At 38.8% G+C, this 19006-nt stretch overlaps 1 protein-coding gene across 1 annotated transcript in view; it reads left to right on the top strand.

Moving 5' to 3' along the window:
* The window catches only part of LOC124710937 (U3 small nucleolar RNA-associated protein 18 homolog), a 70623-nt gene that overhangs the window by 21355 nt on the left and 30262 nt on the right, over positions 1-19006 (top strand). Inside the window, exons 3-6 of the mRNA XM_047240964.1 lie at positions 10099-10323; positions 10679-10862; positions 11045-11230; positions 14153-14350. Of these exons, the coding sequence (XP_047096920.1) occupies positions 10099-10323; positions 10679-10862; positions 11045-11230; positions 14153-14350 (793 nt within the window). The remainder of the gene's footprint in view (positions 1-10098; positions 10324-10678; positions 10863-11044; positions 11231-14152; positions 14351-19006) is intronic.

The raw sequence follows: 19006 nt of genomic DNA on the forward strand, positions 1-19006 counted from the left end.
CATTATGAAGATACAAGAAGGAAAATTAATTCATAATGAAATAAATCATATTAAACTGACTATCATCGTTGTCACAAGAATAAATTACAGTTGCAAGACCTGTCGTGCCGATAATATAAACAGACATCAGTAGATCATGGAACGCGTGAAAGTTTGAAAATGGTCTGAATCGTGATTGCGATCTTTAATTTATGTATTAGTTGCTGTTGTTATATGTGACTTGCACTCTAAAAGATATTGCAGTCCATGTTTCAGATTTGCTCAAATACAGAACTACAGAAGGGTTGAAGGGGAACATAGATACCAGCTTGACCAAGACCTAGATGAGTGCGGGGAGAGGGGTAGTGAGCCGAAAGCAAATTATGTCATGTTGCCAACCATGGGAATCCATCCCGTGTACTTTGGCTTTTTAGGAACAACTACCATGTTTAAACTGCACTTTGCCAGAATCAGTTTGTAGTCGAATTGAATTAACTTTAAAAATTGGACAAGTAATCAACAGCAGCATTAATTTCTGCAGGAGGTGGTAAAAATCTAGACAGGGGCCAGTGGCATGTATAAGTGTTTCATGCTGCAAAGTTGTCGACACTCACAGCGACATATGATGGTAACGAAAGGCTCCTGGGCCTGTGCGGCCAATGAGAAGAGTGGCAGGTTTGAAAACAAGGGACACACTAACATCCCCACGTCAGCACAGAAGGGAAATCCGATGTGTAATCAATAAGAACGGCTGTGTTCTCAGGTCCCTTGGTAACCACAACCTCAGAACTCGCAACATATTTGGAAGAACGGCCAAATATTTGCCAAAATAAATTTGACAGCTACGCTCTTAGCATCATGATGATTAAAAATAGTGATAAAACAGATGTCAGGGTAGGTAAGTGAAAAATGTAGAAAAGAAAATGGTCCTCAAATTAATGTTAATCACTTCTTTTCATTTGGTTTATTTCTCCTTGTTTTATCAAAATTTAGGCAATCAATAAATTGCAGAAATTTACACTCCTGGAAATTGAAATAAGAACACCGTGAATTCATTGTCCCAGGAAGGGGAAACTTTATTGACACATTCCTGGGGTCAGATACATCACATGATCACAGGCACATAGACACAGGCAACAGAGCATGCACAATGTCGGCACTAGTACAGTGTATGTCCACCTTTCACAGCAATGCAGGCTGCTATTCTCCCATGGAGACGATCGTAGAGATGCTGGATGTAGTCCTGTGGAACGGCTTGCCATGCCATTTCCACCTGGCGCCTCAGTTGGACCAGCGTTCGTGCTGGACGTGCAGACCGCGTGAGACGACGCTTAATCCAGTCCCAAACATGCTCAATGGGGGACAGATCCGGAGATGTTGCTGGCCAGGGTAGTTGACTTACACCTTCTAGAGCACGTTGGGTGGCACGGGATACATGCGGACGTGCATTGTCCTGTTGGAACAGCAAGTTCCCTTGCCGGTCTAGGAATGGTAGAACGATGGGTTCGATGACGGTTTGGATGTACCGTGCACTATTCAGTGTCCCCTCGACGATCACCAGTGGTGTACGGCCAGTGTAGGAGATCGCTCCCCACACCATGATGCCGGGTGTTGGCCCTGTGTGCCTCGGTCGTATGCAGTCCTGATTGTGGCGCTCACCTGCACGGCGCCAAACACGCATACGACCATCATTGGCACCAAGGCAGAAGCGACTCTCATCGCTGAAGACGACACGTCTCCATTCGTCCCTCCATTCATGCCTGTCGCGACACCACTGGAGGCGGGCTGCACAATGTTGGGGCGTGAGCGGAAGACGGCCTAACGGTGTGCGGGACCGTAGCCCAGCTTCATGGAGACGGTTGCGAATGGTCCTCGCCGATACCCCAGGAGCAACAGTGTCCCTAATTTGCTGGGAAGTGGCGGTGCGGTCCCCTACGGCACTGCGTAGGATCCTACGGTCTTGGCGTGCATCCGTGCGTCGCTGCGGTCTGGTCCCACGTCGACGGGCACGTGCACCTTCCGCTGACCACTGGCGACAACATCGATGTACTGTGGAGACCTCACGCCCCACGTGTTGAGCATTTCGGCGGTACGTCCACCCGGCCTCCCGCATGCCCACTATACGCCCTCGCTCAAAGTCCGTCAACTGCACATACGGTTCACGTCCACGCTGTCGCGGCATGCTACCAGTGTTAAAGACTGCGATGGAGCTCCGTATGCCACGGCAAACTGGCTGACACTGACGGCGGCGGTGCACAAATGCTGCACAACTAGCGCCATTCGACGGCCAACACCGCGGTTCCTGGTGTGTCCGCTGTGCCGTGCGTGTGATCATTGCTTGTACAGCCCTCTCGCAGTGTCCGGAGCAAGTATGGTGGGTCTGACACACCGGTGTCAATGTGTTCTTTTTTCCATTTCCAGGAGTGTATTAACTGTGCTTTTATTGTCAATTCTTCAAAAACTCTTCAATACTGTAAAAACTATTGCTCAATAACATGTTTTGTAATTCTCTTTTAAATATGTGCAGTTTTGGTATTATTTTTAGTTCTTTGGGGAGAGCACTGTAGAAGATTTTGGGTTGGTATAGTACACTTTTGTGATAAATAGCTGTTTTATGAATTTCTCTGTGGAAATCATTCCTATTCCTTGTTTCGTAGTTGTGAAATTCTCTGTTAAAATTAAATTATTAGTCTTCTTGTATTTGAAATGAATTAGGGATCCAGCATTCATTACCAATATCTAAGTATCATGGAATGAGAAAAAGAGCATAACAACACAATTATTAAATTTTCATGGGTACTGATATCAATTTAGAAAAGCTCCTGTTGGTATTTGATCTTAATTTGTATTTTGTGTATTGTACCAGTGGTTGCATTTGTGTATAATTGTTTTCAGTTCACTAATATTCATTTTGCTTTGCCTAATATCAGAATAATAACTAACTTACTGAATAAGGAAAGTGTATTCAATTCGATTCCAGTTCCCATGTAAATGGAGTTATCAATATTGTGAGAAAATTTGGTTAGATTGCAGGACTTCTAATTGCCAACATAGTGGTCGCGTGTTGTTGCCGCTGACGCGCGCACATGTAAATAGAGGGTTGACAACTTTAATACATCATTCCTAAACCTGATGCTGTAAACATTAGACAATCTGACACACAACAATTTGGTTAGTTTGAGTAGGCCTCTCTCTTTCTACATTTTAAGAGTCTTATTGCATGACAGTTGGCAGCACAGAAAAGTCCAAGCTTTCCTGATTCACAAGAACTGTCTCATTCTTGCTATAAAAGTAAGAATAGTTATTGGAGTGGGAGGGTGGGTTCAAGGCAAGCATGAACGAATTCTCTTTCCTCCCAGCTACATTTCGTTACACGAAACCGCGTCTGTCAATTTTAATACCACTAAGAAAATTGCTAAACCCCCGAACTGGCACGAATATAAATTAAACTCATATTTATTCCCCCTAAATAATGTGTAATATTACACAATGTTCATCCTCTCTCTCAGCTTTGATCGGCCTTTTCCAGTGGAATATTAGCCTTGATAAAAGCTTGAGTTGTTGATAAAATGAATTCTTATTCGTCAGTTTTCACTTCTTTTGCTGCTGCATGGATGTGTGTGAGAGTAAGTTGTGTTTCAACACATGCTGTCATTAGAACATTCTCCTTGTCCACTTAAGGGAAGAACTGTTTGTTAATATGTTTTAGGCATAAGTCCTTTCTCTGACATTAATTTTGCTGAAAGTTTTCTTCTTGAGCAAAAACTGTCACTTTTCAGTTAAAACTTCTGGGCCCCTCCGCCCCAAAGTTTTAACTGAAGAAGATGTTGGCCTTGAAAGCGTGCATGGTATGAAAAAGTTGTCACTACCATACTAATAAAATGTAGCACAAAAACAAATCACAAAATGTAAGATTGAATGCACTGTTGATCAGCAACTATTTTCAACACATAATACACCTCCTGATAAAAGAATCAGCTGGATATTGTTGAATGTTTCACTTCCCTGTGTAAGAAAAGAAATTAACAATTTTCTATGTGATATGTCAGCATACATCAGAGTGGTGTAGAATTGATTGTCATCAGTGTTCGGATTTCATTGCCATAACTGAAATCAAATTTCTGCTGTTAACTTCAAAAGATGTGATTCCATACAAGTTTGCTGAGCAAAATTTCATAAAAATTTCATGATTTCCACCACTCTACATCCAGGAGTTCAGTTCTGTGTGACCGTAAAGGCATTTCCCATTTGCTGTCGCTCCCATGAGCCACCATGCCAAGTGTCAACTTAGTTTGTGTGAATGTTAATTAACACTAGTATCGCCTGTGGTCGAAACTCGACCAGTTGTGGCAGTGAATCTGATCTGTGATAGTAAACGTCGTGTATCTTAAAATATCCTGAAATTTTAGCTGCAGAACTGATCCATGGCAAAGATTGCATTGTAGGTACGTGTATTCTGAAATAATTCTGTGATTTCTCATTAATTGTTTGATCATATCAAGGGCCTCTTCGAAACATTGTGTTGAAAAATAAATTTTGTTAATGACGGCAAATTAACTTTTCCCTTATGACAACACAATGTGAATGGCATTGCATCACATAAAGCCACCTCAGACGTGAAATAATTTGCATTACAAAATTTGCACTGTAAATTCATCAAACCACAGTTGCAGTTCTCAAAATTATTTGAAATTATGTTCAGTGCACATTTAAATGTATCTTTCAGAATGACAATAGAATTATCGTTATCAACATCTGCACTATTCCTATTACTTTCTCGACATAAACATTCTCTCTCTCTAACCTTTTCTCTTTCAGTCTGACGTGTTAATGTTTTTCTTTGAGGCATAGCATAAAACAAGTGTAGTTTCCTTGTAATGAGGCGCATTGTAGCTACTAAAAATGATAATACTGAAAATTAGGAGCACACTAAATTTTTTTGGTGGCGGCAGCAAACAATCACAGAGTTGGTTCTGTTTACTCTTAGGCCAAAGTAAGTGAAAAAACGACACTAACAAACTGTTTGTTGTCCACGACGGCCTCGTTACCATCTTTCATTTCCCATTGTTGACAACATTGACGACATAGCAATTGTGGCAATGTACTTGTCCGGTATGTGTCTGTTACTGAACTTCACAAAGTGTTAATTTCGTGTGTCCTTTTCTGCCACAGCATTTAATGGTTACATGTGATGGTAGAAATTTCAGAGACAAAGGAAAACATTTCTCGTGTGTGGGTGGGTGCGCGCGCCACACACACACACACACACACACACACACACACACACACACACACACGAAATGTTTTCCTTTGTCTCTGACATTGCTACCATCTTCCTTTTCTCTCTCGTTATGGCTATTTATACATATGATTCTTTCTTTTGTGCACATTTATGGCAATGTTCCTTTCACCATTGGCCCCCATATATAATTAATTTTAAAAATCAGTACTTCCATTTTTGATGCTCACATATTAATATTATGATAATTAAAAGAAACAGATGTATTATCGTTATGGATGTCAATATTGCTATTACTTTCTCTATGCAAAAATTGTGTCTGTCTAGCTGTGTGTCTTTCACTCCAACCTGTTAACATTTTCCTTCTAGGAGTATCCTAAAACAAATAGTTTCTGCTTAGTAAGGGAAGATAGAAGATGTAGTTATTCAAAATGAAAAAAATTAAAAATTAGCAACTTACTTCAAATTTATGGTAATAGCAGGAAGTGACCACACAGTTATTTTTACAGAAAAGTAAGCAAAATAACGACACCAATATATGCTGTTCACAGACTTTGTTACTGTGATATGTTGACTGTCACTTTTGACACTCTCATTGACTTAATGTTGTCACATTGTAGCTTCCCGGTATAAATATTTTAACTGCAAATGAATCATGTAAACATGAAAACCCCTAGAATGCAATTTCACAAAATGTTGTTACTTTTGTGTGTTGTTTCTACCGTAGCACCTGATTGGTGCACAAGGCAGAGGCTGGTAGCTCTTAAATGTTTGATGTTCTGGTATTGGAGACTTGTGTTCAGATATTAATATTATGAGCTTTCAGTGCTGAGTGTTGTACTTCATTCATGACCCTGCTTTTGGATTTGGACTTAATTATGATTGACAAGGACTTAATTATGATTGACAATATTTATATACTTGCTGTGGAAAATGGCTGTACCAGCAATCTTGAATATTTGTAGTTTTTCTTTGTGACAGTGGCCTGAGAACTTATAATAAGATGAAACCTCGTCACATTTCACCATTTATCAGCAGGACACAGTTTAGCGATGATAACAAGTGCAGTTAGTCTACATATTTTTCAAGTATGTTATCCAGTTTGTTTATTATCTATGTATGGTTGGGCATTTTTTGAAAAAATAAAAAAAGAAACATGAAGTATTCTGTTAAAATTATAACGAATATTTTCATTGAGCATACACTATGAGTATTATGCGTGGAACTCTTGTTTTACCTCCAGAAGATGATGCAACTCCCAGTCCAATTGTGGGAAATTTGTGAAGTATTTTAATTGTTGTTTCCAATTATATCTTGATGTACATTCTGTGATCTACCCTTGCAAAATATTTGTGACTCACTTAAAGCCAAGAGGAAAATAAAAGAAAAAGAAAAAAAAGAAATTAGGTTTCTTCTGGGATAGTTTTCTTCAGCATTCTTGCTCTACGCTGATAATAAATGAAAGCATATTGTTAAACAGTGCCATAAAGAATGCATTGTTGGGTGTATTTTTTAGTTGCCAACAGATCTTTGTATACTGCAGCTTCTGTGAATAAAACTTGACAGTAAGTGTTATCCTGTATCACATTTCTTGTTGTCACTGAACCTACAGACAGTATCCACATGCTAGGAAGATGACAAAGCTATAGAAATGTTAGAAAATGGTGAATCTTCAGTAAAACTTTTTTAAGTTTGTGAGATGGGCATACAGACAGGGATAGACTTAAAAAAAATAAAGAAGAAAATGTTAAATTTTGCAAGCAAGGTTGATAACCAAGCCAGCATCAGCTTGCACAAAACTAAATCAGTTACTCAATCCACTTGTGGTTCTGGCAGAAGAGAGAGAAGGGGCATTCCTGTTCCCCGTCAGATGTTAATAAAGAAACGACGAGAGTTCGGTGAAACTCATGAGATTGAAGGAAAATATGATAGTTCATCAGGATGGCTGAGGTGATTTAAATGTTGTTAAGGGATTCAAGAAAGTGCTGTTCAGGGTGAGAAACTTAATGTCAACAAAGACAACAGCTGGTGCTTTTTGTAATGAATTCTTCAGTAACATCAAACAGCCATTTTTACCCGGAACCTAAAGGACACGCCTACACTAATTTCAACATCTCAACCTGAAGTGCATACTATTATTGGAGCATCCACGTTTTTTTCAGTTATCCGTTTTGGGTCCACATTAACCCAGGTAGTTAGGGGCTTCATGTATCTCTAATGGAGACTTAGTGAAGAGACTATGCAGCATCTTTAAGACACAAATGTATCACCATTTTTGAAGGCACTTTTCAATCTTACAACATGTCTTAAGAATAGAATTTATTGTATCTATTTGACTCTATGTGATATTTGGCGTCATCTTTTCCTTTCATCCAGAAATTGGCAGAGTTAGTACATTTATGGTACTTCTCCACTTCCCCTGTCTGTTCACAATTCTTCATCTGTAACTATTTTGTTTCGATCCAGATTCCTTCTTCTTAAACTGGTCTTTATTCTGTCAATCAAAATTTGCTCCAGGTCTCCCTCATGGTGTCAAACTTGGTCTCCGGCATTCGTTTTGGAATTCTTCCAGCTTTAATTCTGTTGACATGTCATAACCATTTTGATGTGTTCTTCTCAATTCTCTCATTCAGCTTATTAGTCCAATTTTGTTCCTTGCATGTTCATTTCCCTAATATACTTGTTAGGAATTTCATTTCACTCTCTTGAATTGTACTCTCCTCTCTTTTTGTCATTGTCATGGTCTGCAATGCGTATGTCGTTGTTGTAGTCTTCAGTCCTGAGACTGGTTTTATACAGCTCTCCATGCTGCTCTATCCTGTGCAAGCTTCTTCATCTCCCAGTACTTACTGCAGCCTACAACCTTCTGAATCTGCTTAGTGTATTCATCTCTTGGTCTCCCTCTACGATTTTTACCCTCCACACTGCTCTCCAGTACTAAATTGGTGATCCCTTGATGCCTCAGAACATGTACTATTAACCAATCCCTTCTAGCCAATTTGCCACAAACTCCTCTTCTCCCCAATTCTATTCACTACCTCCTCATTGTCAGTTACTGTATTTATCATGCTTTCAGCATGCTGGATCCACCTAGCTTCAGATGGTAGCACTCTGTATGGGCCCCTTGCCAGGGTAACAATTGAAGACAGTCAACAATTTTAAAAGTGGAAGAGAATACAATAGGCGCAACAGTGGAAAAAGTGAAAGAACTGTCTTCATATTACATTACCAATAGTGCCTGTACTCCAGAGGAGTGGCAACAAAAGGCATATGTTCTCCACATTAGGAACAGCCTAAACCTATGCTGGCAGTGGATCAAAAACTGCCTTTGCTAGTGGCAGTGTCATTGTAATAATAGCGTATAAAATTAATGTACTTCAAAACAATCCTTGGAAAAGTTCAGGGTGTATGTACCTTACGTAATTGTGTGACTAATAACTGCAGGGAGGAATTCTAAGACAGCCATCCATATCCAACTTAAAATTGTTCTCTGGGACGTCTAAAGATAACTTAAAAAAGAATCTGTTTTAAACCTGTTCATGATTCTTTAAGTCTGTGATGTATGTTATAGTCAGTGGAACAAAATCATTAAACATCAAATCTTGCTATTTTGACATATCTGAAATGAAATCTTTCATACATGTAAAATTGCAAAGATGATTAATGGCTGAACGGTACTTGCCCTCTTGAGGTGACATTCCAGAACTGCCAGTTGAAACATTTAAAAGTGAGAAAGCTATTCCTACTTTCTTAAACGGCAGTTCCCTTAACCTGTTGGAGAGTGGTCCATCTCATCGTGGGTTCTGAGTGACCAGCCTTTCCCTTGAAGCCTTTCCCAACCAATCCCTCTTTCCTTTGTGAGGAAGGAACTAATAGCTCTAAAGGCTAGGAAGAGTTTCTTCACTTTCAGATGTGTTAAATGTGTACTGGTAGTGCTGGAACTTTGCCACTAGAAGATAACTGGCCCACTTCTTCTTCTTCTTCTGCCTTTACGGCCTCATTGGACCACTTCAGTCAATCATTTCTGGTCCTCTTCTTTGGTATTTTCCCCTTCCGAGTGGCCCAGTATCTCTTCATTCGTTCTGATGCTTTTCGTCGTTCCTTATCTGTAAATAACCTTTTCATTGTATGTCGTTTGTCAATTTTTGGTTTAAATCTTATTTCTGTGTCCCTCAACTTCTTTAAATTTGGCGTTTTGTTCTGCAGATCATCCAGAGTTATTTCCAGTTCTTCCATATCCTCCTTTATTTCCTTAAGCCATCCTCCTTGTTGTTTCAAATTCCAGAGTTTCTCAATAATTTTCCTTGATAAACTGGTTTCTGGTGTCCTCAGAATGTGACCACAAAAAGAGATCCTTTTCTTTCGTATAGTATCAGTGATGGGCTCCAGTTCTCTGTATACCACTTCATTTGGAACTATCCGCCATTGCCCAGCATTTTGATATTTCTTATTTATGCATGTTCTAGCAATTCTTCTCTCTGCTTTTAAAATTTTTTGTCAATTCTGTTTTTCTGGGTGACTTTAAAAAGAGTTTCACTTCCGTATGTAACCTCTGGTTGAACCACCGTCTTGTAATGTTTTAATTTTGTTTTAATTGATAGACATTTTTTATTGTACGTAGACCATACTGTCTCTTTGTACTTTTTTCCAAATGAATTTTCCTTTTGATACAGTTACTTTTTTTTTTCATGTATGTGAGCACCCTCTTGTCTCCCACCTTCCTCTTCTCCCCTCAACTTCCTCTCTTTCTGTACCCACCCCTTCTTCCTGGCTATCTTTATCTCTCAGCATTAAGCCAAATATGACTTTCATTTTCCTGTCTTTCTTGGGGAGTTGAACTGCACTTAATTTCACAACCTCTCTTTCAAACTTTCTTCCAGGCTGGAGAGACTTGTATTTGGAGACCCATCTGAAGTGATTGAGAATGTCAACCGATGGGAATCTGATGATGTATCTCGTGTATTAGAACAGGGTTCTGATCCTGAAGACTCTGGTGTTGATGAAGGGGATGATAGCCCAGACTCTGACAGCTCTCCAGCATCTGATACTCTCGCCTCACCTGAGAGACAACCTGCCTGGAATGATGATGAGGATAATGAGATATGGTAAGTACTACCATCAAATGACACAGAAATGTATTCTGCTAAACCAGTGACCATCAGTGCACTTTGTGCTGTTCAGTTCATGTTGTTGTTATGTAAGTGGATTGTTAGAGCATCTGTTTGGAATAATTTCATGTTTCTTGTAACAGAGAAATATTCTGAATCAAGTTAACTCTACACATTCAGTTTATTTATTGACCTTGAATCATTTCTGCTTACTTTGTATAAATTACACTGTCTTCTTACATATATTTTATTTGTTTCATTTCCATACACATTTGTATGGAAGTAGCTTTTAAGTCTTACTGAATGACGCAATGACCTTCTTTGTACATCATCGTGTGTCTTTTTCTTATAGTGTCAAAGAAGCATTGGCAAGCCAAGGACGAAGGTTGGCAATACCAAGCACATCCTCAGATGAGTACACCCATGCTCTCAAACGAAAATTTGAATCAGTTATGGGTGTTCCTAAGTGGGCAGAACTGGGGAGATCAAATAAAATAAATGATACAGATGATGAATCAGATAACGAATTACTGCAGGTATTAAAATTATTGAATCTTTTAAAAAATATTATCTTTCAGTCCATACATACAACCATCTGACCATCTGTCTCTTGTTATTTCTTATTCCTCCCATTCTCCCTTTATCCTTGTTTTTTTCTTGGACTTTGTGGAATTTTTCCTTTTTTAATGCAAATAAATTTACTTCATTTTCATTGCAGCATTGTGGGAACTTCCTTGCCAAAAAGTCATCTATATTACACCGGGGAACAATAGAACTGAAGCGACTGAAAGACCTAAATAGAGACACTTACAGTGAGGGGCCTGTAATTAAATCTGTACAGTTCCATCCGTCGGCAACTGTAGCTTTAGTTGCTGGTCTGTCTGGCGTTGCATCCCTTTTCCAGGTATGCCCATTTGTAGGTATGCTTGAAGAGTGGTTTTAAGAGATCAAGCACACAACTTCATTATTTAAGAGCATTAATAAGACAGTTTAATGTTTATTTCCAATTGATTTACTGCCAACATTGATATTTGCCGAGTGTCTGTTAATGCAACGTGGTAGCACTGAAAATGAAATAGATGCTAGTTGATTTGAACATTTCTCAAATATTCTGAATAAATACAAAACCTTACAAAAATGTCATCAGACATATGAGAATATAGTAAAATTACACTGACCTTTACATGTTAAGGAATAAACACGAATTGGAAAATAGAATGAAATAACTAATTATGGTACAACTATATGCACATATGTGAATCTGCATGGGTTATATGCTGTGGTACAATGAAACAAATTTCAGTGAAAGTATTGTTTTATTAATTTTAATTCCAAAACAAAAAAAATAAAAAAGGTTGTGAAGAACCTACCAGAAGAATTTGTCCACCAAATCTGTGAAATGGTAGAAATGATGTACATACATATCCTTCTTGTGATGTTTCATTATTTGCTGTGTGGGACTGCTAAATACAACCTGCAGGCTATTAGGTTGTGTAGTATCCCATTGTGGGTAATGCATGCACAAGCAGAGAGAAGTGCCAAGGCAGCCAAGAACAATAAAACTTTATTACTACACTACTGGTCATTAAAATTCTTCACCACAAAAATGACGTGCTACAAACATGAAATTTAACCGACTGGAAGAAGATGCTGTGATATGCAAATAATTAGCTTTTCAGAGCATTCACACAAGGTTGGCGCCGGTGGCGACACATACAACGTGCTGACATGAGGAAAGTTTCCAACCGATTTCTCATACACAAACAGCAGTTGACCGGCGTCGCCTGGTGAAACATTGTTGTGATTTCTTGTGTAAGTAGGAGAAACGCACACCATCACGTTTCTGACTTTGATAAAGGTCGGATTGTAGCCTATCGCGATTGCAGTTTATTGTATCGCGGCATTGCTGCTTGCGTTGGTCGAGATCCAATGACTGTTAGCAGAATATGGAATCGGTGGGTTCAGGAGGGTAATACGGAATGCCATGCTGGATCCCAATGGCCTCGTATCACTTGCAGTTGAGATGACAGGCATCTTATCCACTTGGCTGTAACAGATCGTACAGCCACGTCTCCATCCCTGAGTCAACAGATGGGGACGTTTGCAAGACAACAACCATCTGCACGAACAGTTAGATGACATTTGCAACAGCATGGACTATCAGCTCGAAGACCGTGGCTGCGGTTACCTTTGACGCTGCATCACAGACGAACCTGGGTGCATGAATGACAAAACGTCACTTTTTCAAATGCATCCAGGTTCTGTTTACAGCATCATGATGGTCGCATCCATGTTTGGGGACATCGCGGTGAACACACATTGGAAGTGTGTATTCGTCATCGCCATACTGCCGTATCACCCGACGTGATGATATGAGGTGCCATTGGTTACATGTCTCAGTCACCTCTTGTTCGCATTGACGGTACTTTAAAAAGTGGACATTACATTTCAGATGTGTTAAGACCCGTGGCTCTACCCTTCATTCGATCCCTGCGAAACCCTACATTTCAGCATGATAATGCATGTTGCAGGTCCTGTATGGGCCTTTCTGGATACAGAAAATGTTCGACTGCTGCCCTGGCCAGCACATCCTCCAGATCTCTCACCAATTGAAAACGTCTGGTCAATGGTGGCCGAGCAACTGGCTCATCACAATATGCCAGTCACTATTCTTGATGAACTGTTGAAGCTGCATGGGCAGCTGTACCTGTACACGCCATCCAAGCTCTGTTTGACTCAATGCCCAGGCGTATCAAGGCCGTTATTACGGCCAGAGGTGGGTGTTCTGGGTACTGATTTCTCAGGATCTGTGCACGCAAATTGCGTGAAAATGTTATCACGTCAGTTCTAGTGTAATATATTTGTCCAATGAATAGCTGTTTATCATCTGCATTTCTTCTTGGTTTAGCAATTTTATTGGCCAGTAGTGTATATAGAAAGCACACAATAATGGTAGCAACTGAAACACCTTCAGAGTCAAAGCAACGTACAGATTTTCCCGATCTGATGAAGATTTGTCACAAACACTGCAACAGTTTTTAAATTTACAGGGGACATTGTCAGTCTTTACTGAGAAATAGTGCCATAGGAAGGGTCTTTATACACGGCACTGGTGAAGTCCCTAGTTTTACTGATGAGCACTGTGCTCTGATGAATAGATTGGCTGCACTTCCGATGTTGAGTTGAGACATTGAGGTATGACAGTTGGGCTGTTGGGCAGCTTGCTATAAAGGGCCGCCCAGGCGGAGCAATATTGGGAAGTTGTCTGGTGTCGCGTAGCTCACAGACACAAGTTGGTGCTGGCTGTACCTAGTGGATTTGGTACGCTCATAGTGCAGCGGGTGTCTCAAGCAAGATGAGCTGCATCAACTTGCAGATATCTTGACTGGGTATCGATCCACAGCGCTCTGTTGTGTAGCATGTGACTGATCATAAGGCACCAGCTCGGTGCTACATTCCTCTTTTGGAGAAAATGGCAGAGACATCTTGCTGCGTAGACAGTGGCTGTGCCATAGTCTACAGCCGCGGATATGGGAGATTGTCCCCTATCCAGCAGTTAAAAATGTTCTCATTATTCCACATTTTAAGCAGAATAAAATACTGAAATGCGAGTAATTATTTTTATGACGAGTTGAAGAAGAAAAATATTTTCAACGGTGGAAAGTACTGTGATAGTTGGGGAACTATAATGATATGAAGCTTTTGATGAAACATTTTTAAATAGCTTTTTAAGTGAATAAGAATGTTTAATGTAATTTAGTTGTCTTGAAATTGCAGATACTTAACGATTTGTTACCATTGAAACTTGCTTTTAATTTTGGTTCAGGTTGATGGCCATAACAATACAAAACTACAGTCAGTTCAGTTTGAGCGGTTTCCAATCCGCTGTTCTCATTTTACAATGGATGGAGAAAAATTTATCGTTGGTTCTCAGCATCATAGTCATTATTACAAGTATGACATGATAGCTGGAAAGAGTATGTGTGTCAACTTGTCGCAAGGAGGTGATATTACAAATATGAAGGTAAATTTTTAATTTAACTTGAGCATAGTAATTATGATTGTAGTAAAGTTATCCAAAAGGTTATTAAATATGAAAAGAAATTAATTTAATACTTATATGAAACTCTGAATTAGCTATTGTGTTGGTATGATGTGGTAGAGCTTTCTGTAGTAAATGTTGCTTAAGAGATGAATTGGGATAAATTCTAGGATACAGGGAGACTGTAAAAAGGGTCTATGATAGTAGTACAACAATAACAGAATGTGGATCTGGGACATTTAATTTCATACAATGACTTGGGGCAATGTTTTTTTTATGCTGCAGTTGATAAGAAATACTGAGTGCTTCATGGGTCACTGTTATCTTTCAACCCTCTACTAATAATTTGTGGAGAATTTGTCAAATTATGAAATATTTGCCAACTTTCATGAAGCACTGTTTAATTTTCTGCTGATGTATTGTGAAATTTGATTCCTAAGAGACATCTGAAATAGGCTATATTTTGGCAGCTTTGCTGTCAGTATTCTGCTGTACTTCACAATGGTTTTACTGAATTGATGCAAAATCTATCATATCAAATTTTAGACAGTCAGTATCTTCCAAAAATTTGTCAAGTAAGTGAATTGGATTGGATGTGCTCAGTAGTGCATGAAGAGTTGTTAGGAAAATTTGTACAGTGTGTGCCTTTAACATTTTTAATCACACCAACTTTATAGCAATTTTAGTCAGGAAGATTGAGTCAAGTATGGGTGAAAGTGATGTGTATTAAATTTAAATTGTTTTCTTTTTCACAAATGTCTTGGTTGACTGATACTGATCTAGATTTTAGAAACAAAATTTTCTTGTTATCTTTACATTAGCGGAAATTAAAGCACCTGACTTGGATTTAATCATAAGCAACATTACAGCGTATAGTACTTCATGCTAACTACCTGACTATAGGAATGTTACAGTACTCCTACTGCAGCTGATTTAATAGTCAAGCTTTGCCCAGTAAAAATCACAAAATTATATAAAAATCACAAAATCTTATCTTATGTAACCAGCTCTATATACAAAGCTATATTTTTTATTGTTCAGCTTAAGCAACCAAATTGAATTGTCTGTGGGGTCTTTAGTGTAACAGTTAGTTGCTGGAGAAAGGTAGGATAGGTGCACAAATTCCTGCATGCTTGCCACAAATTTTCTGTGTGCAGCTCCACAATAGTGTGTTTCCAACCTATTGTTTATCTGTTGAGTTTTACGTGATTCAGTGTTGTCCAACCTGCAATGACATTGATACAAAGTTTCTTCTGCGCCATGTGTATCCAACAATCCCACATTGATGGCCTAAATCTGTGCTAAAGAAAAAGTGATTTACAATTGATAAGACGTGGGGTGCATTCATGTTGTGTAAAGTGGCCTAGAGGCAGACCGAATAAAAGACTACATGTCTGTCTGTTCATCAGGTTATATTTCAAGCATACCACCCATTAGCTTTCTGATTATTCATTGTCTCTTTGATTTGCAGTATAGGTTTAAAACAATAAAATAAAATTATTCAGTAGCTGTGAACTTGTTCCCTCTTTGCTTCACAACACATGAGCTGCGTAGTTCTATAACTATTGAAATAAATCTGTTTTTTATGACAGTCAGAAAGTTATTTTGTGCATGTGGGAAAGAAAAGGGTGGTCTTGGAATACGAAGCAGTGTGGAGTTTTACCAAAAACTGATGGAATGAAAATTTTATCACGTCGAAACCACAATCAAGTCTAAATCTGTAGGCAGTGAAATACAGTACTTAGTTCTGGAAGCACATACATTATTGGCACCAATGTACAACCAGAACAGAACAGAACTGAACTCTTGGACGGAGAGTACTGCTATTTTACAAACATAGGCTATTCCAGAATATTTGTATTTATACAGATCAAATATTTCAGAATACACAAAGAAAAGATGTACAAGAACCTTCCAGACATCATAAACTAAGTAACAAATAATCTCTGGTGGCCGGGTTTGAACTGGCAACCTGCAGCACACTAGACAGTGACTCTAATCACTATATTGCAGTGAATACATCACAGCTCACAGAAATACCAAACCACAAGAAGTGCTCCCAGTACATGTGAATATTGTTAGCAATCAACCTTAGACATATTCAGAGTTTGACACAATTGTTGAAAGCTGTGTGTCTAATTATACATGCTACCAGGAGCTGGATGAAACGAGGACCAGAAAGCATTGAAATCATCAGGTCTGGTCTTACTGTTTCCTCAAAAGACAGACTGATTGGGATTCACATTGTATTGGAAGTGGCAGACATGCATCTTTAATCGATTGAATTAGGAGTTGAATCAACATGTAAACAGTTTAGGCTAGTATAGTTACCATAGTCAGGATAAAAATTATTGTTGGGTTAGTCATAGTAGATTTATCTGGGGCCTCAGTTCATTTCTTGTAAAACTTATACTCATGACTGCCGCAGCCACCTGCCTGAACATTGCCCTAGTGACAGAAGGGATGGATTACCTTATGTACTTCCGATAATCTCATACGCTACAACACTTACGTAAAGTATGTGTGAGCCGTCAGAGTAGCTGAACTTCTCCCATGTATTGAATGCCAAACAATTATTTTCTTACATCCACTCTAATTTCTGTGCTCTGATATGCAGTGAGCTGATGTATTCCAGTGCAGTGGTTACTTTTGAATCTCATAGCAAGGTCATTGTACAGCATTGGACAAGTATTTGTTCTGTGTTAACTTTATATCCTCAAATAACACCAGATAGACTAGAGCAGTGGTCAAGCTGCAGCCAGTGGATCACATGCATCCCCAATCAAGTGTTCGTGTGGCTCACAGTTCTCGGCCCTATTTTATGGTACTGTCAAACCTCTATAAAACAATGTTCGTGGGACCATGAAAATGATATTGTTATAGCAGGGTTACTGTTACAACATGGTTTTTATTTTTTTATTTTAATAGTGACTACTACAGTACTGTACCTCAAAGGACAGTGTGTACAGTACTTTAGTGCTTTTTTTCGTGAGAAATAACTTTAAAAGACAAATAATGAACTTGTAAATATTGTCTTTATCACTTTCAGCACAATTGTTCCACTGGAATGTGGGGATTGAAGATGCTGTTTGCTGAATAGTTTCCAATTATCCTATTGGCCCCATCAGAGGAGAAGGGCGTGCACATATCACATGATTGTCATTCTTACAATCTTCAACACATAAATTACCCTTTAATTCTAAGACAGTAGATTTTTTGGTGTATTCTTCAAACACGAGTGCCTCATCTTCCACTGACACATATTCAACTACTATGGTTTCACCAGTTACTTCTGAATACATCCCAAGATCGCATTGATCATCATCCTGCATTTTTTCATCCACCACAACATCAACATCTACACTTTCAGAAATCTTTGCTTTTCACCGGCAGCTCGCAATCACATTTGACTCTGCTCTGTTCCAGGAGCTAGCAATCATGTCACAAGCCTGCTACACATAGAGACTGTAGAAATTGTGATTTTTTTTTTTTTTCGTCCCAAGTTTTCAGTCACATGTTGGATTAGTTGTGAACAGTACTTTGTTGGTAAGTTTTTAAGTATCCCTTTGTCATGTGGCTGAAAGATCAAAGTACAGTTTGGGGAGGAAGCAGCATAATTCTGCATCCTTCAGTGCTGGCATATTGTTATACTCACTGCAGTTATCCACCAGCAACACAATTTTATTTTTCCAGGCTTTGCTAATTGTATTGTAATTGGCTGCAATAAAAGAAATCATATTTAGAACAATGGAAAAAAATACAAAATTAAAGTACTGTACGGTATGTACTCTTCATGCATGCTCATAACCGTACAGCTGAAGATGCTGAATCAACTTATAAAGTAAAGGAAGGTAAAATAAAATGTCTGTAATCTTACCTGGTAAGCTTCTTACCTTTTTTAAACCTCGGGGATTTGTTGATCATCTGATCACCAGTGTTTAAACTGATGTGTTGCTGCAGAAAGGATCATTTTGTGTACCTCAGATTGTATCCTGCCTTTACATTTTTGTCTCTAAAGGCCGTCATCTTCTGATAAAACAGTCCCATGTAATCTGCATTGTACATGTTTTCAGGACTGTATTTTCCCACCATTTAACATGTGGGATTTTTCCGCCAACATTTTGAATCACCTTTAGATGTTTTAGAATTTAAAGAATGTAGCTAACATTGATTGTGCAAGTCCTCGGCGTGTTTATCTGTTTCGTTCCATTATCTATGTCTTTTAAAACCTCCATTTTTGTCTCTAATCTTATCCTTTCCTGAGTTCAAACTATTGTCCAAATATTGTTAACTATGTCCAAAGAGTATTTGCATCAACTTAAAACCACTGACAGATTGCAAAAATAATGTAAATAAACTGTGTATGAGCCCAACAAAACACTTCTGACTACAAGCTCAACAACGTACAGGTTAAAACTGCTAACTCTGGTTCAAATACAGGAGCTCTATGACATTTTTCTATTTTCTGCTCAGCACAGCTCACCTGCAGCTATAGGCTATTTGCTACTTGCTTACCATCAGCACAGAGTATGTAGCAAATCTTCTGAAAGTACAGTGTAGAACATCAAGAGTCTTAACAAACAATACGTACCATTATGATCAGATTCTTAGAAGCAAAAAAATAGTAATAGCCCCAAA

The sequence above is a fragment of the Schistocerca piceifrons genome, chromosome 1 (genome assembly GCF_021461385.2).
Source record: "Schistocerca piceifrons isolate TAMUIC-IGC-003096 chromosome 1, iqSchPice1.1, whole genome shotgun sequence".
Taxonomy (NCBI): domain Eukaryota; kingdom Metazoa; phylum Arthropoda; class Insecta; order Orthoptera; family Acrididae; genus Schistocerca; species Schistocerca piceifrons.